A 22,197-nucleotide genomic window follows, 5' to 3' on the forward strand; every position below is an offset into this window, starting at 1 on the left:
ATTTCCCTGAAGTCTAATGATGGTAAGCATTTTTTCGTGTCTTTATTAGCCATTTGTATATTTCCTTTAGTGAACTATTTTGATACTTTGGCCACTTTTTAATTGGCTATTTGCTTTTTACTACTGAGTTTGAAGACATGTTTAAATATTTTAGACACATGTCCCTTATCAGATATAAGATTTTCTGAATTTTCTCTTATTCTGTGGGTCATCTTTTTACTTGAGACTGTTTTTTGAAGCACAAAAGTTTTTAATTTTGATCATGTCCAGTTTCACTATTTTTTCTTTTGTTGCTTATGCTTTTGGTGTCATATCTAAGAAAACATTGCCTAATCCAAGAGCATGAAGATTTACACCTTTCTTTTAAGAGTTTTATACTTTTAGCTCTTACATTTAGGACTATGATACATTTTGAGTTAATTTTTGTCTATGGTGTGAGGTAGGAATCCAAATTCATTCTTTTACATGTAGAGACCAGTTGTCCCAGCACCATTTGTTAAAAAGACTATTTCTCCTCCATTTAATTGTCTTGGCATTCTTTTTTCTTTTTTTCTTTGGCCCTGCTGCTTGTGAGATCTTAGTTCCCTGACCAGGGATCAAATCAGGGTCCTTGGCACTGAAAGCACAGAGTCCTAACCACTGGACCACCAGGGAATTCCCTGTCTTGGCATTCTAATCAAAATCAACTAATCAACTGACTACATGTCACATTTTTTAGAATTGTTTTTTTTTTCTATCCTCAAACTCCAGTTCCTGAGAACTAAGCAATTTAAGCTTCCAAAGGATTAACTAATGCTTGATCTAAAGCTTCAGGAGCAAGGATTTTAAAACTGTGAAGAGTCACTTGTCCCTTATGTTAAATGAGATCCAGATACTTTTTAGAGAGTAACTTTAGATCTGGATGAGAGGAAATACCCAGTGGCTTTGGATAACTATGGGGAGAAGGGGAATAGGAGAAGGGGGCCAAGAATACATGACAATCCCAAAGATCAAATTTACTTTTTCAGTTTTTTCAGCTGTACCTTTAATTAGTCTTGGGTTTTGATTGTTTGGCCTCCCTCTAGTCTCCACAGTATAGTATGGCCTCACTCTGGCTAAAAATGCAAGATTTTGCATCAGATAAACATGGGATCCAATCCCAGATCCTTTGTTGCTTCCTACCTGTTTGACCTCTTCAAACTTCAGTTTCTTCTTTTGCAAATTTGGGATAACAATTATGTCTACCTCAATGGATTGTTTGAGCACTAGGTAATACAGATAAATATGTAGCACTGCCATGGCATATTAAAAATATTATCCATTATTATTTTCTCTATCCAAAATAAAACCTTATATGTCCTGTGTTCTATTCCCTTGGATCCTACTTTGTAAGATGGGATAATCTGCTAATATGATTTAAAAAAATCCTACTAACCTCTTAGTAGGTTTGACATATTTTTCTTTAGGGGAGTAGATTTCAATTTTCTTGTACGCTTTAATTTCCTGAGTGTATTACAAGCTGTATTAAATTACATTTACTATTTGGGGGTTTTAAGGGTCCTAACGTGATACTAAGCTTCTATTAACATGTGATAGAAAGGGAAAAAGTCCAGGAATCTGTAAAACCCCGTGGCCCTTCTACTTACTCCCTATGACTGTAGGCAAGTTGCTCACCTGCTGTGAGCCTCACTGTCACCACTTGTAAAATGGGGATAAAATACCAGCCTGGACTCTTGCGCAGAGTTGCTATGACATTCAAAGGAGGTAAAAACTGTGCAGAGCTTTAAAAATTGTAAAGTTTGCTGTATCTGTAAGATGGCTTTTATTATTTCATTGAAGTACACAACCAGTGAACTCTTTGACAAAATATCAATATTAAATTGTTTTTGTTATTTTTCATTAATATTGTACTACTGTATCAGTGGCCTTAAGAGATATAAAAGAGGACAGTAAGGTCAAAAGCTTTAGCTATGAAACAAAGCAGGGAGTCAAATTCAGAATGCACAGTTGTGGTTCAAGGCTCTAAGATGTTTTGAAGGGTTAATGCTCATTGTTTTTGCATTCTTTTCTGAAACCTTCGTGGGCTGGCTCTCTCAAGGCTTTCTTTCTTAGTGGTATGATCTTTGGTAACAGGAAATAGATGAACTCAACTTATAATTTTCAGAGCCTTAATTTTAGGGCCAAAGAAATGGTCCCACAGGCTTTTGTCAGGTCATTTAAGAAACCTGATACTCCATTGTGTGTGTGTGTGTGTGTGTGTGTGTGTGTGTGTGTGTGTGTGCGTGCACGCACGCATGGTCACAGCAAACGTATTTGAAATTCACTGATTCTTACAATTTAACATCAGGTTCTTTTGTTACATTCAAATACAATTACATTATTTTGTATTTAAAAATAGGATCTTCTATAGAACTCCATTTCCCTAAAAGTAGCCTCAACCCCTCTCCTTCCACCTAAATATTTACAAAGAAAAATGTCTAAGATGATGGTCACCTAACGATACTGATGATTAATTCTGTATGGTATAATTTCGGGGGAAATTTTACTGTCACCTTTATATTTTCCTATATTTTTTGAGGGTTTTTCCCCCAACTTTTTATTTTAAAATAACCGTAAACACAAAGTTAGGAAAATAGGAGTCCCATGTAGCTTCTCCCTATGGCAACAACTTATGACCATAGTACAATGACAAAGCCAGGAAATTGACTTTGGAATAATACAAACTACAGACTTGATTCCGATTTCACCAGTTTTGACATGCACTGATTTGTGGTGACACCCCATCTTAACTCTATTTACCCCTCAGTGAGCACTGCTATTATAGTGGTAGGGTGGGGTATAGAGCACACTACACTTTAAAGGGATAAACATATACCTACTTTAAAAAGGCACATTATTGTTCATATGGTAACAAATTGGCAGGAAGTTACCTCATCCTTTCAAAATGACTGGTCAGGATGTGCTTGAGCTGGCTTATAACAGTCCTGAAGGCCAACTGTTAAATATTCAGGAATTTTGTCATTGGTAGCTTGAAATCAGCCATGGTGGAGGCATTTACCTCAGAGAAATCTGCAGAGTATAAACCAAGGCTCGCCCTCTCTTCCTTGAGCCTGCTGACCAGCACATCGCTGTTTGCCTGGCCATTGACAGCTTGTCTTGGCTGATCCAATTTCCCCATATACGTCTCCTCAACTCGGTCTCGGTAAAATCTTATTTCCCAGTAGGATGTCTTCTTATCGTTCATGATGCATTTTTCCTCAGGGCTGTAGACTAGGCAGCTAGATAGTCTAAAAAAAAAAAAAGAATTTTCTGTTAATGGATTTTAATAACTTCATTATGGCCTTTCTTGGTAACTCACTTTCATTTTGCCCAGGGACTTTCTGGAATATGTATTCGTTTTTAACTCCAAGAGAATGTTTGGGTGTGTGAGAGAGAGAGGCAGTAGAAGGAGCAAGGGGGTCTTGAGTGCCCTCTCCATTCCCACCAGGCAGGCAGTGTTGAGTCATCCACACTCAGGGTCAGCCCTGCCTTGACTCCCCCGGTCCCATCGTTTTCTCTGTAGGCTGCGGGAAGTCAGTGGTCCCTTCTGTTCAGGCAGAGGATGGGAAATGGGAAGAGAACCTTGCTTTCCACTTGAAAAGGGGTCAAAAGGCAAAGGGATTCTTTGCAGATCACAGTGGATTCATAAGCTTTCATATAGTGAAGGGCCGTATCCTTTCATCGTTAGTCAACAAGTGTGCTGTGTTTCCTGGTACCTTTAGTACATTACGTGTAGACAGAAAAAGAGTAGAAACAAAAACAAAACTTTGCTGTTCTGTCTTCTCCCCTTGTCTAAGTATGTTGCTTACTTAACAGACTTGTGTCGACTATTATATGTATACTTCCCCAGGCGCTGTGGGGAAGTATTAAATGTTCTCTCACCTCAAGGACCCACTAACTGTCCGGAGACAAAAAAGCACACTGGCAGCACAGTAGTGCGGAAAGAGTACAAGCTTTCAAGTGAGAGCTGAGTTCAAATCCTAGCTCGGCCACTTACTAGCTGAATAAACTTGGGCAAGTTACCAAACTTTTATGTGTTGGTTTCCTCATTAGTAAATGCAAAGTTGTTTAAAACACAAGTGGTAAGAACTGGAACCCTACCCAGTACCATGCATTTTATGTCTGTTTTTATACTGGTTCATTTTACTTTATTTAAATTTAATCCTTACCATAACCCTGCCAGGCACGTTGTATTATTTCCATCTTATGGATGGGAAAATTGAGCCTCAGAGACATTCATTAACTTGATTAAGGTCATAGAGCAAATGGGGAACAGGACTGGGATTCAAAAGACCACTCTGGAGGCCATACAGCCTAGGAAAAAAATGTATTAAAAAATTCTGACACTTGGTAGGGGCTCAGCAATTGTTTGGTTGTTATTCACTTAATATATAATATATATCAATATATATATTGATAATTATATTAATATAATTATGTATCATAATATATAGGATTATATAATGTATTATACAATGCATTAATTACATGAATTAAGTGGAAAGTTGACTAAACTTGGAGTCAGATCATCTGACCCACATTTTAGCTCTGCTCTTTATTAGTTCTGCCAATAGGCAAGTCACTTACACACCAGTAATTCTCCTTCATACACAGGCATGAGTGAGACATGGTAGCTGTTCAATAAAAATTTGTTGAAAACTGAAGAAATAAATGAAGGAATCAACGAATGAGTAAATGTTTGTCTCTTCTGGGTCTTAAAAAAATGACTCTCGTTGTAATGTACACAAATGAAAAATTAAATAGTTAATGCTCAGATGAAAACTTCATTGTCAGTAGTCTGAGTCAGAGGTACCCCAGACCACAGCGGTTCCTTATAGCGACCCCTGTGGTGCCAAGGGGGTACTGCAAGGGTTATTGCATAGGCTTCCCGGTGATGCCTGATGTTGGCATTTTGCCCAGGATTTGTTTGCGCTGCCCCTTGTTTGCTCCTCCTCTGCTGACTATTAACCCTAGCCTGAGGAGTAGGATTTTTGCTTAGTCCTCTACATAAATGCCTGCCTATTCACGTAATATTGCAATGCTCTGGCAGAATACATATTGCTTGGCTTTGTTAGAGAGTGCCAGGAGTCAGGAAGGATTGTGAAGGCAGGGATGTCTGGGGTAAGATGCATATACTATTCTTTCATAGTTTATGGTTTTATATTGATCGTCTATAGTATATCCTTTTATACTTACAAATGAACTGAAGACTTTACAAATAATTAAAATGTGACTTATGAAGCCTACTGTTGATCGAGTCCTTATATCTCAGCCACACATTAAAACTTTTGGTACTAACCCTGCTACATATCTCATTTAATTCTCACAACAGCCCAACAAGGGAAATTATCTTAGTTATCCCATTTTACAAAAAGGAAAGGAAGGCTTCAAATGTTTCAGTAACTCAGTGACACACACCTAGTGGCAAAGCTAGGGCTGGGACCCGGTGTGTCTTCCAAACACATATTCCCTCTCATAACAGAGTAGAAAGAAAAATAGGCCAGAAAGAGAAAAGACCAACATAATTGGGATTCTGCTTTATGTCCATCAGTAATTAAAATAAAATGGAAGTACCTGGCTTGTTTTGAACTGTTCTTTCCCACAGCAGCCCCTATATAACTGGGGAGATGTCAGCACTAAGAAGCAGGGATCCTTTGTCAATTACAGAGTGATGTATAAAATGTCATTTACGGTTAAGAATGGCAGACTAATAGAATAAAAGCTTATCTAGTCAATGTTTTGTACAAACAATCAGAAATTATTGCTTTTTTTCATTCTTGTGCTTCTTGGGAGGTAAATATTTTTTAAGGACGAATCACTATTTTTTCTTTAAAAATTCCTTTAGGAAACATAATATGTTTTGGCAAAGATATTTAAAACATAACACTGCCATTTAAAAGAATTCAAGTACATTCACACAGAGAAACTCTAGACACAATAACATACCTTCCCTTGTCTGTTCTCTGGGAAGGACTTGCTTTGGAGGGGGAGAATTAGGGAGTGAATCTGATGAACTGCCTTGACCCTTTTTGTCTGGCATCTTAGTGAGTCTGGAATATTTTGAGGCTGTAATTGGTCTCTAAGTTTCCCTGAGCCTTTGTGTTTGCAAATGAATTTGCAGCCTGGGTAAAGACAACAACCCAGCTTCCCTGAAGTAAGGAGAGACTGAAAAAAACCAAGATGGTGAAAAACCACGCCAGAAAAGTGGACAAGACAGTGTTTATATTTAGATTATTGCTTTCATATGGACGTGCGGAGGAGAAACACAAAACCAAGAGACACAAAATGCCCCATAAAATCAACTTCGGATATTCTTTGAGCTGACACTTTTTCCTGGACTTCTAGACAAATGCTCCCCTCCTGTGGTCAGAGGGTAGAATACAGGGGGATAGAGAACTTCAACCCGAAGGATAAGGGAAGCGAGTAGGGAATGTGTCAGTCTTTTTGCCTGTTTTCTGAAGAGCTTTTGGTTTATGGACCAAAATTATTGTTCAAAATATAAAATAAAGTAACAACAGGAAGAAATAGCAAAACCCTTATATGATAACAAAACCAACCAACAAAACCCCAGAGACAACAATAAAATAAATTTCCAAAAAATGACCCAGTTTACCTATTTCCACATTCATGGAGCCTTCTTTTATCATCCAAATGAGAAGTGATACTTCTCTAAAAAATAAACAAATGAATATAACAACACAGAAACAGCCTCACAGATATGGAGAACAAGCTAGTGGTGAGAAGAGGGGAGAGGGAAGGGTGAGGGGCAAGAAAGGGGAAAGGGATTAGAGGTACACATTACTAGGTATAAAATAAATAAGATACAAGGATGTAAGTACAGCACAGGGAATATAGCCAATATTTTCTAATAACTTTAAATGGAGTATGATCTATAAAAATATTGAATAGCTATGTTGAACACCTGAAACATATTGTAAATCAAGTCTACTTCAATAAAAACATGGAAAAAGGACTCCTTCCACAGTCTAATATATAAACAATAAAATTAGGATAATTTAGTGAGGCTCTGCTAGGTATTAGGAAATGTATTAGTTGCTGAAGATTGAAAACTGAAAAACGCATATTCTCTGCTCTCAAATAACTCAGATTTAACTGGGGGTATAAGTGGGGATGAACGGAACAAATAATTTTAATTACCTGGTAAATGACAAGATGCGTACACATAGAATGCTTTGGGAGAACAAAGGATATTGTGTCCAACTCTTGAGGAAGACGATGGCTAAGCTGAATATTCAAGCTTTAGAAGAGGTATCCAGGACGTAAATGGCCACGCTGAGACTTTGAGCCTTATTTCCTATAGCTGGGTTAGAAAAAATAACAGGCTTGTGTTGGCTGCAGCGTCTTACCCCAGCCCCAAATCCCATGTTTAGTTCCATAAGCGTTTGAGAGTCAACCCCAGGTAGGCATGGGAAAGCAAGGAATAATTTTAAAGATGAGAACAAGCTGCTATGATTTGCACATTAAATCAAGCTGGAAACCACAAGTAGGGTATATATAAAGAGGACACAAGTGGAAGCAGTTAATTTAACTAAGAAGCTGCTGCAAGGGTTCAGGCGAGAAGCTCTTAATAGAAGTGATGGAGAATAGAAGACAGGTGGGAGAAGTAAAATCAATAGAACTTGTGAAGGACTGGATATGGAAGGTGAGGGAAAAGCGGGAGAGAATTAAGCCCATGAATCTATCATAATTCTATCTAACAGCTCTCACCGACTTGGGGGAACTAGGAGATGGAACAGGTCTGGAATCAAAGATTAACTCAGGATACTTAGTAGATGGTGGATTTTAACCCTCCTGTATTGATTTCTATTTCATTGTTTTGGGGACTTAACTGCCTTATTTTACCAGAAGTTCATTGAGAGCAAGGAACATATCTTGTCTTATACCCCTTAGAATGCCTTTTGAAAAAGCACTCTTTTCAAATTGTTAAAAATGTCATTCTCATAAAAATTAATGAGCATGTGTCCAAGTTTTATATACTTCATTAAATAAAGAAACCAGTAGAATGACTGACCTGATTCAAGAAAGATTTGAAGAATGGGGCAAAGTACAGTGAAAGAAGGCAGTATGCTAGAAACCAAAGTGGTTAATTTGCATATAGGACAAACCCCTAATCTTTGAGTTTTTCTTTTTTTATCACGCAAAAAAAAAAAAAAAAAAAAAAGTCTCACCTTATCAACTTTCTGCAAGTTAGCTTCTAGCTTTACAGGGCTGTAAAACATCTGGGCTCTCATCAATTGCTGCATTTCCCCAGAGTCAAAAGACTTTTCAATCGACATATTAGAAACCACTCTGAAATGAAATTAGAAAGATAAATACTCATCATTTTGCTTTACTTCCACGTTTTGAATATTTTTCTACATATTGATACTTTCCTATAGTAGCTCTAAGAATATTTAATGTGCAGTTAAGAAATATTGAATTTATACCCTGTGGCTGTACAAAAATACATCTGAGGTGATGTAAATTAAAGGCAAAACTAAAGTAAATTAAAGGCAAAAGAGTGAAATCAGTAAAGTAAAAAGAAAATAGAAATAATTGACAAGATTCCGTAATTAAATTTTAGATTTGTTCATGCATTTCTAGGCAGTCAGGGCAAAATAATTTACATAATAAATTATTTATTTCTTATTATAAAGGAAGAAAAATCTAGTTCCTGCAGTGGCTGTTGTTTTGTTTTGTTTTCTCCTTCTCCTTCTAAATTCTAAAAAAGAGCGTCATATGGAGCTTCATGAAGGTGATGTAGATGTAGTGGCCCTTGTTCTCAATATTTTTACCGTAATTACAGGCACAGATTCCCAATGCCTCTTTGTTATAGAGGCGATTGATCAAAACCAATGGTTTCATATTTATAAGTGCATCTACATGCAAAAATGTATTTGTTAAACACATTTTTATTTGGAGCATTTTCAGTGAGCAAAAAAGCCTTCATCATTCACTCTGACATTTCGTATGTAAATACAAAATAGTTTAAATAAAGTAAGCATTCTTTATCAGCCACTGGACACATATCTTTACCCATGGGGTAGGTAAGCACTTGACTACACATCTGCACCCCTATGAAAGCTGCTCACCTGTAGGTCAGAGGCAGAGCTGTATCATGAGCCCATAGGAGGAGTCCCTTTGTGTGGGCTTTGTATGAACCTAGGGGCTGTTTACTTGTCCCACTGGCACTATGGTAGGAAGTGTTCCCTGCCCCCATTAATATCTCCAAAAGACACCAGGGTACTTTGTTTTGGAGCTAGAAGAAGTCAGTTGAGCTGTTGACATGATTAGCATATTTGAGTTATATACCAGAACTGGAGTTCATCAAAACTTTTCATTTATAACATTAGACAGAATCCATAACAATAATTGCCTATTTCATGGCATGCTGATATGCTTGGTACCTTTCTCATAGAGACTCAGGCAATTGTAAGTCTTCATCAAATAACATAGTCATGATGTCTTGAGGGCTGGGGTTATGTCTTATTCTCTGTTTTAGGGATCTGACGTGACACAGGAGATGGTTCCTATAAACGGGTAACAGAACTTTAAATTGATGAGTGACACTTTTTGCTAGTTAAAGATAAGAGGTTGCAACTTAAGAACCATTCTTAGCATGGATTTTTCAAGCCCACCCCCAAAGACTAATATTATTTTTAATTGCTCTCAATAGTGACCTATAAAATTATACCTCACATTGTGCCATATTGGTTCTTTATTTGTTTCATGTATACATGGGTCGTTTCCCACATAAACTGGAAGCTCTTTGAGGGTCGACCCATTCATACCAGGCCATAGGGATGGGCATATAATGGATGGTCATGTAACAGACGCTTGTTAACTTGTTACATCTAGTGGGTCTACAAGGTAGAGAAAAAAGGTAGGTGGATAAAGGAAAAGAAGTAATAGCTAGAATAAGAAAGGCAAATAGCTGGCAAGATTCTTCCCCAAACTATATTCAGAGCAGGCATGCTAATGACCATAGTTCCCTCCTCATGAGTGTAAATTGTGCCTTGGACTCCTCACCATAGTGCCCCTGGCAGGTACAATAAAAAATTCAGAGTGGATAGATGAGAAGAAACCTATTTACCATCTTTGATGTAGAGTTTGTTCCCCAACATTATACGGATAACCCTGATTTCCCTCACCCTGCTTTTCTAAAGTAGATTAAGAGTTAAAACAAAACAAAAACCTATGGACAATGCAAGATAAAGTTTTTAAAAATGCAGTTTGTTTTATTTTTATATAAACTAAAACACCAGAGCTCATTGATTCCTGTATTAAATACATAAATTATAAAATAACCATTCATAAAACTTTACATACAATAAGTTGATTCCAATCTCTACGGTAATAACATACAGTACATGTACATGTTTGGTGTACTTCAGAGGATCATTCTGGTGAAACTCAGTGAATTTATATTTTTCTTCCATTGATAAACAAGCACTGAAGCAATATATGGAGTCATGCTAATGAGATGGAGAGAAAGAACCCCAACTGAAGCAGTTGATTGAATGAAAACTCTGAGAAATTGACCCCCTGGCTGCATTAATACAGTAGACATCTGGGGAATTATGTATTCCCATGCATGGGAAATTTGTACTTGAGTCCCCACGGAATTGTATCGTGGAGGTTCAAGCAGGCATAAACCCTTTATGGAATGAGATTTTTAGCTGATAAAAATATGTGACTTTGGGCTAATATTAATACTGTAGATTGTGCTGGACTCTGTTGCTCTTTCCAGAAAAACCACTGGCATCACCAGAAGGCTAGATTATGGGCTTGGGTAATTGGAAAACCAATAAGTAGTTCTTTGCCTCAGTCAAAAACAGGGAATAGTAGTAATGGACAAAAGGAAGAGAAAAGGGAGAAGAGACAGGCAAGCAGGGGAAGAGCACAGATACCAGATGCTAAACAAAAACATGAGTTACCGAGCAGCATCAGAAAACCCCTTCCCAATTCCCCAATCCTAGGACAGAAGTACACATTTAGTAAGCGCTCACACCATCATACTATATACAGAATGTATATGTGTATATATCTACATCACATATTTATAAAAGTGTTTGGATTTTGATCTGCCTCATTGTGGGAAGTTATTATGGTTAATGTGGGGAAATAGGCACATTTTGTGACTTATCAGTCAAATAGAAGTGATTGCTGTTATCAATGGACGCTGGGGATCTGCTTTTGGGAAACTGCATCATCCACACTATAGTAAGTTTGTAGAGGCTTGACTGTAGGCAAAGTTGGACTCCAAGTTGTTTATCTACAGCACTCCCACCCTACAGAACTTTGATATCACAAGGATGGAAATAAAAGCATGGGTTCAAAGACCTCAGTGCAAAAACACAAAGATAAAAACAGGGAACTTCACCCAATCAACCACCTGTACCTCTGAGTTTCATATACTAGGTTGAATATAGCAAATTATAGTCCTTTTATTTTTGCCACATTGCCCCTTGAAGTATATCTTTAGTGATAATGATTAAACATTGGTCTTGTACTCTTAACGATAGAAGATTTATGTAGAAAGAACTAAACTGCCAAACTAAAGGCAGCAAAGGAATGTGAATCTGCTCTGCCTAGTACTGAAATGGGATCATAGAGGATCAACTCCAACTTCTGTTATGTCTGAATCCTCCTGCCACAATGCCTGAGGTTCAGTCTCAAGACAATATATTATATAGAAATGACAAGGCAGTTGAACAGAATGGAAGCTTTTGGCCCTCAAGACCTTTTGACCTACTTTTTTCCCTTTAGAAAGTAGAAGTCCACTTAAGGAGAGGCTTGGGTCCATCCTGGAAGCATTAACTCATGACATAAACAGTCATCTAAGATTTGCTTTGATGACTATCTCTCAAGTTATATCGAACTTTTTCAATATAGCAGATAAATATATACATACACATTCATATATATATGTATATGTATACATATATATATACTGTACCATTCCTTGACAGATCAAAAATGCAATTAAATATTTAAAAAATAAAATGTCTATGCTGCCCATCTATTTTGATGTAATATAACACATATGATCCAGTTATTTGGCATCAACACAAAACTGATGAATACTAATTTTACAGTTTCCATGAAAACCTAGGCAGGTTAAAAAGACATGCTTCATCTTAAAACAATGAACTTACGAATTACATCAAAGACATTGAACACATGAATTATACAATGGGTTTACAGAAAAAGTTGACAATAAATAGGCAAAAAGGAACAAATTTGCCAGAGATTTATTTTAAATGGAAAACCACAAAAGTAAGTTGAAATAAAATACTGTAGCAAAAATTTGTTTGGCAAAACTTTATTTCTTCTATTACTAGTGGAAAACATATGTCCTCATTCTACTCCAGTGATGACTCATGAGCCTTCTACATCATCTCTATCCTTTAGAAGAACCATGCCACCTACGTGAGCAGTTTTTTTAATAAATGGAAAAAAAACAAAGCAAAATTTATTCTTCCACCCCTAAAAACCTTGCTATTGGCAAAAATTTCATTTATATGATGTAAGTTAAAAGGGATTTGATAGTTATTTTTAGCAAATTCTAGTGTTACCTAAAACAAAACTTGGGTGGCCATTAAAAAAAGTTAGACAGTCAATTTAGTAATAGATGCTTTCTAGTTTTATAGTCAAATATAGTCTTCTATTTCTTTTCCCTTTCTCATGAAACTTTTCCTGTCCTCAATAGCCGTGCTAAATTGGGACTTTCGTTTTATCTCAAACTGTTTCTTTAATATCTTCAGTTATGTTTATTTTCCAAGAGATGAAGACTTTGTTAAGAAAAATTAAGTAAAATGAACTCTGAAGAATGCTATTCTGATTGCTGCTAACCCATTGGCCAAATATGTCAGGATAGTTAAGTTGTAGAAATTAAAGCAGATATTAAAGACCCAAGCGGGGATCATTTGATCTCTGTAAGAAGTGGAGTCACAATAAACCTCTCCATTATTGAGACACTCTTTTTATGCTTGCTGAACATAGTATGCAAGGGAAGCATTCATTTAGATATGGTCCATTTCTGTGGATCCATGAGTGACTGGAACACACATGTACAATTTTGCTGATGTTTTTTATAATTGTGGAAATGGATAACAGAGAATGTGCCTATCAAAATATTTAGCCCTATCCCAAGATACGTTAATTTTGAGGATCATGAGTAAGGTATGGTAAAAATATCACCTTTTAGCTTAAAATCTTAGAGAAATTTGCTAATCTCCTGGATCTTAAGCTAAACCCCCCCCCCCTTTTTTTTTTTTTGCATTTTCCCTACACACATCTAAAGCTGCTTAGATGGCCATCCTCATGGGCATTGCTCTTGTATGATTTTGTGTGTATGTGATACAATCAGATTTATAGCAGATAAGGTACATGATTAAACTACATTATTTTAATAAATATTTCTGATTGTTCAAACCCCAGTCAGTGCTTGGATATAAAATTTAACCTACAAGTTTCTTGGTGGGGAAAGCAAGATGAAGAGGAAGAAAGTAGGTTTGGTGGAGCAGATGGGGTATGAATTTGCTCAGATGTACCCTGGAATGGCCAATGGAAAATTCGTCTAAGATATGGGAGAGTAATTTATCCTCTTCCATATGTTCTGACTGAGATTTGAAAGTGTTGGGTCACGAACTGTAGTAGCACCCTTTTTCATATTGCCTGCACAATGCATGTACTATTCATACTTAATATTGAACCTACCCAGTTGAACAAAGAATCCAGCAGAAGGATAGTTATATTGTATATTCCCAGTAGGACATCTCACAAGACCTCCCCCTCCAAATGAAAGGGATAATTAGACTAATTATGTGATACTCTCAGTTCACTTCAAACCTTAATTTCATGGCTGGCTCTCCTATGATAAAAGTGGAGTTTTGTATTATGGCATGCATATACAGTAAGGAGAGCTAGAAAATGCTTATCATTGAAATTACACATTCTTCTAACTTGTTCAATAGCATGAGAATGATCTATTTACTATAGGTGATTAGGGATCCTGGTTCTGGATCGCTCAATCTTTATTGCTAGTAATTGATGGGAAAGCTTCAGTGCTACGGTGCTTAGATTGAACCAAACTGAAGCACTATTTTATTACACAGGGGACTCTTTCTCAACAACACAAGAAAGTCAAACATAGCAGTCATTATAATTACAAAGCACTTCGTGCTACTTTAAGCACCTCTTGTTCCAGAATTGCAAAAAAAAAAAAACCTCAAAAAACAAAAAAGAAAAATCAAACAAACAAAAAACCTTTATGAAAAAGCATTTTAACCTCATTTTGCAGACGAGGAAGCTGAGGCACAGAGAGGTTAAGTGACTGGGCCAAAGATACCTGGGTCAGCAGTAAATATAAGAACAAAAAGTGGGATTCCCGCATTGTAGCTTTTCTTGTACATTCTTCAGTTATTGTTCTGGCTTTGAAAATGCCAGTGCTAAAACTGAAGAATAAGATACTGAACCCATGTATGGAAGAATTGGTGTAGCATTTCACAGAAAGAGTTTCTGGTTCCCTACACACATTCTTAATGCATGGGAATGCTAGCCCTGTATATAAAACGTTGACAATTTGAAAAATTGAGGCTGTTTTGTTATCTACAGTAAATGAGGCTAAAATTAGCTTTTCAGGAACATTTATTTGCTCTCAGAGCTGAATCCAAGACTCAGTATTACATAACTTAGGAAAGTACCAGTCTTCTAATTGTCTCTGGTAGAAAATGACCTTATCAGTAACACAATGTTACTTTTATATAAAAAAGTAGAGCTACCTTGTTGCTGTCAGATCTCTAGGGGAAAAAAAAAACGTTATCAGTCTAAATGACAAGAGGTCAGAATGCTCTAAGCATATCAGGATACTTCTAAAAATAATCATAATTTCATTTAATAGTCACATCTCTGCAGTAAACTCAACTGTTGGTAGAAGTTTACTTATCGCCTCTATTTGTCTCAAATCGCATAACATGTTATTTGCAGGCAATTTTAAGCAGCCATTTGAAGACCAGTATTTTGGAAATGGAAAGATTCAGAGGTGCCTCTGGCCCTATAGTCGTTGACATTCTAAACAGAACTAAGTCAGGGAGCTTGTGATTTAGAGCATCATCTTCTTAATTTTCAATATGAGATCAGTTTGTTGTTCGTGGAGGACCACAGATGTGACAGAAGGCCAAGGAAGCATCAACATCTGCTGTTATTTCTTATGTTGCATTCGCCTGGGTCTTTCACTTTGGTTGCCAGTTTAGTCCGGGTCACTGTGATCCACTTCTCATCTGTGTGGAATGCATTCCACAAGCTCCACCGTTTGCAGCAAAACAAACCAGACACTGCTTTTCTTCTCACTCAAATTGCAGATGTCTCAGTTCCTGAGTTTTAAACAATAATAAAGACAGAAAAGCAAATCCCTGTAGTAAGAAACCAGACTTTTCAAATGAAATATTTTATTGTAAATAGCTCCTCATAGGTATTCCTCGTGCTTCAATCCCCACCCACCCTTATTTTTTTGTTTGATTTTTTTAAAATGATGTTTATTTCAGGACTAGTGTTTCCATGGGGGTGTAGTGTTACATTAAAATGACCTCCCCTGCACAGCAGGGGTAGAATGTTTCTTTGTAACTTTGGTTCCATGCCCAAGACACATCTTTGCTTGATCTGCTGAAACTGTTTCCATGGCTGAATTGTTTTCTTCACGCAATATATGTTTATAGTTCTTTCCTTCTGGTTTGACCTATACATGTTTCATTAAATGCAGCATATATTGTAGATTTTCAACAGGGTCATGTAGGAACTGTCAAGTAAGAAACCTTGAATAATGGCTTTAAAATACACAGTTGTAGTCCTGGCTACATTATAGTTCTAAGCTTTTGATCTCCCTTTCACTGCTGTAAACATTTCTGCCATCTTTGAAGGTTTAGAAGTATCTGCTTTTCTGCGGTCTTATCCGTGTTTTCGGTTACTCTGTAAAACAGAGGGAGAAATTCTTTAATCATCATTTCTGTCAATAGCTGAAACAGAATAAAAGCACAAACTCTTTTTTTTTAAAGAAAAAACCATCTTTTATTTTTTACCACCTCTTGGAACTGCGTGATCTTGTGCATGTTATATAAAGAAAATCTCTAAGCTTAATTTCTTTAATTTAAAATGAGAGAACAGAAGTATCTATTTCAAGGGTTACTGCAACATAAGGCATGTAAAGCAATTAACAGTTCTTGTCTCATATAAGTGGCCTGAAATATTAGCTATTATCATTATTGCCTTCTCTGGGACCTTCTAAGCCAATACCTTGAGAAGCTCAATTAAAATATTATTTTAATTTTATTGTATTTTAAAAAAATTTATTGAAGTATAGTTGATTTACAATGTTGTGCTAATTTCTTCTGTACAGCAAAGTGACTCAGTTATATATATATATGGATATATATATGATATATATTATATATATATTCTTTTTCACATTCTTTTCCATTATGGTTTGTCACAGATATTAAATACTGTTCACTGTGCTATACAGTAGGACCTTGTTGTTTATCCATCCTGTATATAATAGTTTGCCTCTGATAATCCCAAACTCCCATTCATTTCCTCCCCTAAACCCCTCCCCCTTGGCAGCCACAAGTCTGTTTTCTATATCTATGTGTCTGTTTTTGTTTCATAGATATGTTTAGATTCCAAGTATAAGTGATACCATATGGTATTTGTCTTTCTCTTTCTGACTTACTTTGCTTAGTATGATAATCTGTAGGTCCATCCATGTTGCTGCAAATGGCATTATTTCATTCTTTTTTGATGGCTGAGTAATATTCCATTGTATATATATACCACATCTTCTTTATCCATTCATTTGACAATGGACATTTAGGTTGTTTCCATGTCCTGGCTATTGTAAATAGTGCTGCTATGAACATAGGGATGCATTTATATTTTTGATTTTGCTGGATCATACAGCAACTCTATTTTTATTTTTTTGAGGAACTTTCATACTGTTTTCCCTAGTGGTTGTACCAATTTAAATTCCCACTACTAGTGTAAGAGGGGTTCCTTTTCTCCACACCCTTTCCAGCATTTGTTATTTGTAGACTTTTTAATGATGGCCATTCTTACTGGTGTGAGGTGGTACCTCATTGTAGTTTTGATTTTCATTTCTCTAATAATTAGCGATGATGAGCATTTTTTCATGTGCCTATTGGCCATCTGTATATCTTCTTTGGAGAAATGTCTATTTAGGTCTTCTGCCCATTTTTTTGATTGGGTCGTTTGTTTTTTTGTTGTGGAGTTGTATGAGCTGTATGTATATTTTGGAAATTAAGCCCTTGTCAGTAGCATAAGATATTATTTTAAAAGCAGGTCTATCTATGTTTTTTAGTGACTTACTTTTATGTCACATTTCCTCCCCAACAATTGTATTTAATGGCAGATGGTCTCTACCCCAAGGTCCTGACCTGAGGATTCCCTGGGAATTCTGCCACACAGATTTCCTGTTTGGTCCCAGGATATCTCTGAAAAGGTATTTCCCTGGGCTATGCCAGTCAAGTCTCCTAGCCCTGTTCCTCTTTAAGTGTATGTGCCTGGGTTTTCGCTTGGGTAGACGTTTAGGACATAATATGCTATTCCAATGAAAGCCAGAAAATGGCACAGAAGACATGTTATCATGTGCTGCCTAAGGACATGGCCTTTAGAATGTGAATGGCATGGATGGAGAAAATGGGATTTCCATGGAAAAGTCATTTAAATTCTCCAAGGCTTAATATCCCCGTCTATAAGGTAAAGATACTAATTCTGTAGCAGGATTTTACTGGCACTCCAGAAATAGTGACCCAGATCCAAAGTGGTGGAAAAGGAGGCACATAGTACCTTAAGGATGCTTCCACTCCACCATACAGAGGCAAATTAGAGATTCAAAGAAATTCCTGCCATAGGTGCCATAGGTGCAAGTTCGAAATATTTCGAACTTGTATTTGCAGAGCCACTTTGTCTACTCCCAAAGACTAGATTAGACTGAGATGAAAGAGTGACTGAGTCACAGAAGAGAATCAGTAGGAAGGAACTGCAGTGGTTGGGATGAAAGTACACTGTGGGAAGGAGGGGAGGGTGCTAAAAGGCATAGAGATTGGTGGTGCTGGCACAAAGGAGACTTGCATTCTATTGCTCAAACACAGAGCAATGCTCATCTATTTCTCATCCTCCTTTGTCTATCTAGGCAGAGAACTGGAGAGGAATGGCAAGGCGAGACAGGGGCAGTAACTTCCTTCCCGACAAGAAGCTGAGGCCAGTACCACCAATGATGAGATCCAGAGTCTCAGTGGAAGGGCTTGGGCCCCAGCCAGGCAGGGGATAGTGCATTGGGCTTCTAAAGAATTCACACATATGACCCTCCAAATGGCCCCATCACCTCTCATAGAAAACACAACAAGAACTGGTCAGTAACAGCCAGAAAAACAGCTTCAGCCACCAGGGAGGGGGCCATAACCACTGCCCATGGGGTTGAGAGGCATGGATCATTTTTCCTCTTCCTCTTCCCTGCCCTCCAGAAGAGCTGAACCTTGGAGAGGGCAGAGGAAGAGACCTCTTAGAGCCAGCTCGTGAACCTCCTTCACCATGGGGATAAGGGAAGAAATGAGATGAAGCAGAGACTGAAGCTGAATTTTTAAATTAGGCTAGACTTTCAAGAACTGGAAATGACTAAAAAAACTGGGGAACCAACCTAAGATTTAATTAAAGGATGAGAGAGGGAAATAAATGAAAGCCTTGTTTTGATAAAAATAGATTGCAGGGCTTCCCTGGTGGTGCAGTGGTTAAGAATCCACCTGCCAATGCAGGGGACACGGGTTTGAGCCCTGGTCCGGGAAGATCCCACATGCCGCGGAGCAACTAAGCCAGTGCGCCACAACTACTGAGCCTGTGCTCTAGAGGCCGCGAGCCACAACTACTGAGCCCGTGTGCTGCAACTACTGAAGCCCACGAGCCTAGGGCCCGTGCTTCGCAACAAAGAAAAGCCACCACAGTGAGAAGCCCGCGCACCTCAACGAAGAGTAGCCCCCGTTTGCCGCAACTAGAGAAAGCCCACACGCAGCAACGAAGACCCAACGCAGCCAAAAATAAATAAATAAATTTATTTAAAAAAAATAGATTGCATTCAGACTTACATCCCACTGAGATGAGAGCCCCAAACAACTCGTTACAGCTATAATGTTCCCATAGTCCCTGGTAAAGAAGAGAATTAATCTGAATGTGTATAAAAGATGTTCTAAGGTGTGTGTGTGTCTGTGCACGTGTGCACGGTCTCTCTATAAATATATATGTATATACATACACACACACACCCAGTGTTTTTATATATAAAATAAATATGCAAACATAAAAGTCTTTTACTTGCAAATTTTCAATTTATATAACCTCAGAGATAAATCCTAAACTCTGTTTCAAAGCACATATGCACCATTTCTCCCCATCACAACTGAAGTAAAGCCCATCATTTGAGTAAAACCATGCTGGTTTTAAAAAACAGATGGATTTATAGGCAGTCTTCCAGAATGTTAAATTTCTGCAAATTGAGTATCTGTAAAAGGAACTATGATTTCTACAGCAAAGCCAGTTTTATTCAAACAGGCATTATGAATAACTGAAGTAGTATCCAATGGGTCACCACAGATGACCCATTTTCAATGACCTAAAGGTCATTGTAACTAAAACTGTATAAAATACAAATTCATCTTTGATTCAGAAGGCCCTTCTGGATATTACAAAACCTCAGGGATTCTTTTGAATGTATTGCTCTACAGCGCTGAGCTTTAGTTTCCTCCTCTGTAAAACAGTGACTGCAGTCATCCCTTCTGAGAGTTTACGACACGCCACCAGACTCTAAGTTGATGAATACAGTGATGTCATTTCTGACTTCTGACTCTAGTATCCAAGTACCTGCCACATTGCCCGGTTCACAGAAGAAACCTAGCAAATATGTGCCGAGATCAATTGATAGGCTACTTATGTTCACTGTTCTTTAGAGTTTTCTAACTGTTAGAAGTTGGTTCAGATCCTTTATGGACCACGTAATTAGAGGCACATTGATTAACAAACTGTAGCTAACTTCTGTCCTCTGGTTATGACAAATAGCCAAAAATCATGGACAGCAATCATGCCCTATTCCTGATTTCCATATATGCTTTTCATGGTAAAGGGTACCACTATCTAACCAGTTATACTGTACCATCCGGGACCCTAAGGGCCATTCCCAATACTTTTCAATCTATCAACCCTTCTATACAACTTATTGTACAGTATTCAATAAATGGTAGCTGTTATTCTTACGTCTATTTTATAGATGAGGAAACTGATATGGAGGATTGTTAGATAATTGGTCCATGAGAATCCTAGTAAAGAAGATAAATAACATTGAATGAAACTTAACTGAAGCTAGAGGATCAAGGAAGGCTTCCCTGAGTCCCTAATTTTACACTGAGATGGGAAGGACAAATGGACATTAACTAGCTGATGGTGTTGTTGGAAATGTGGTCCAGGTAGAGGGAAGCACGTCTCAGAATGCATGATCTAAAACAGAACGCTTGGTGTGTCCTAGGAACTTGGCTTTTAATGATCCTTTCTATGGGCTAGGTACTATATTGGTTACTTTACTTATATAATATTACTTAATCCTCAGAAAAATAGTAGATGCTATTACTTGCTAATTTTTAATTAGAAAATTAATGTTTAGAGGGGTATAATAGTATCTATTTTCCAGAACTGTTGTATTACATAAAATAATGGACACGAAATGTACTTTTTCAACTGCAAAACAGGATGTCCTCTTCCTTGTTATAATATCATTACTATCATTAAAAATGCATTTATTGATTGTCAACTATGTGCTAGACACTGTCTAGGTATTTGAGATACAAGAGTAAAGAAAACATGTTGTTGAGAGTTGTTGAGAGTAAATCCTAAGAGTTCTCATCACAAGAAAAAATTTTTTTTCTATTTCTTTAATTTTGTAGATGCTCACTAAGTTTACTGTGATAATCATTTCACGATGTATGTAAGTCAAATCATTATGCTGTATACCTTAAACTTATATGGTGTTGTATGTCAATAATATCACAATAAAACTGCAAGAAAAAAATGAATGCATGAGCAGATAGTATCTCCTGAAACTACATGGGGTTCCCTTACTTAAGGTAAAAGTCCCACGATAACGCATGAACTGAGTTATTTAGTCAGCAACCACTGAAAGCAGTAAGGGTACCTTAGGAGCCTTCAGCAGCTTCTAGATCATCACTGAGAAAAATGACTTAGGTAATTGCTAAAAGGAAAGAAGCATAAGTCATTTCATTTTAAGGAGCCTATCTTTATATACAATTTAAGTTAGTCTTAGGTTTAGAGCAGAATATAAATCATTAATTTAATAGGAAAAATATTTTTCTGGTTATTTGCAGCATGCTCTTACTACCCGCCAATAAGAAAGCACTTTTCTTCCTTACTTCCTCCTACCTCTCTCTTGCCTGCTTTGCACATATAAGTAGCATTAATCACTTTCCAGTAATGCCTTATTCCCTTGTATTATTGAAATCCAGATTATTCTTGGAAAAGAAGAGATGAAAAGGTAACTACTCCTTTTGGTTTAGGTGGTAAAGTACTCGGAAGTACTTAGAGGTTTCATTTTCAAACTTGTATATTTGCAAACTCAGTAAATGTGATAGCCAACTTTTTTTTTCTTTTTTATAATAGCTAAGAGTTGCTGATTACTGAACCATGTGCCAGTCAATGTGGCAAATCCTTCATATGTATAATCTTATTGAATTCTTTCAACATAATACCATGCTGTAGTTAATATAATTATAACCATTTTATGTAATAGGAAACCTAATCTTGGTCTAAACCTACCATGACATGGCTAGTATATGGCAGGATTCAAACTTAACAGTAGAGTTAACTTCAAAGCTGTACACTCTAAACTACTCAGCCTTTGTCCTCTACATATTTTTACTACCCAGATTCACTGCCACATTAATTTGCCATATTATTATTATTAATTATAATTGCATTTTTTCATTTGACCATTCCTAAGTGTCAATCATGCGTGCCCCTGGAGGAAAAGCAAATTAAATTTTGTATATCCCTCGAGGAGTTACAAAAAATTGGAAAAGGTATGGAGATGAGCGCATTGCAATTTCAAAA

General features: G+C 37.1%; 1 protein-coding gene and 1 long non-coding RNA gene across 9 annotated transcripts in view; one reads left to right on the forward strand and one right to left on the reverse strand.

The window, feature by feature from the left end:
- Positions 1-22,197, forward strand: part of LOC309624596 — a 467,785-nt gene that overhangs the window by 357,867 nt on the left and 87,721 nt on the right. The window lies entirely within an intron of this gene.
- JAKMIP2 (janus kinase and microtubule interacting protein 2) overlaps positions 9,483-22,197 on the reverse strand; it is a 197,235-nt gene continuing 184,520 nt past the window's right edge. For 5 of the 8 annotated variants that reach the window (XM_082382679.1, XM_082382684.1, XM_082382676.1 and 2 more), the window contains one exon: positions 15,454-15,987. Coding sequence is in view for 5 of the 8 variants with exons in the window: in XM_082382682.1 (XP_082238808.1) it covers positions 15,967-15,987 (21 nt within the window). In the remaining 3 variants the exon portion in view is untranslated. Of the gene's footprint in view, positions 9,549-15,453; positions 15,988-22,197 lie in introns of those variants that run through there. The other 3 variants (XM_082382685.1, XM_082382683.1, XM_082382680.1) reach the window with 1 other exon arrangement.

Source organism: Balaenoptera borealis (assembly GCF_965194805.1).
Source record: "Balaenoptera borealis genome assembly, chromosome: 2".
NCBI lineage: Eukaryota > Metazoa > Chordata > Mammalia > Artiodactyla > Balaenopteridae > Balaenoptera > Balaenoptera borealis.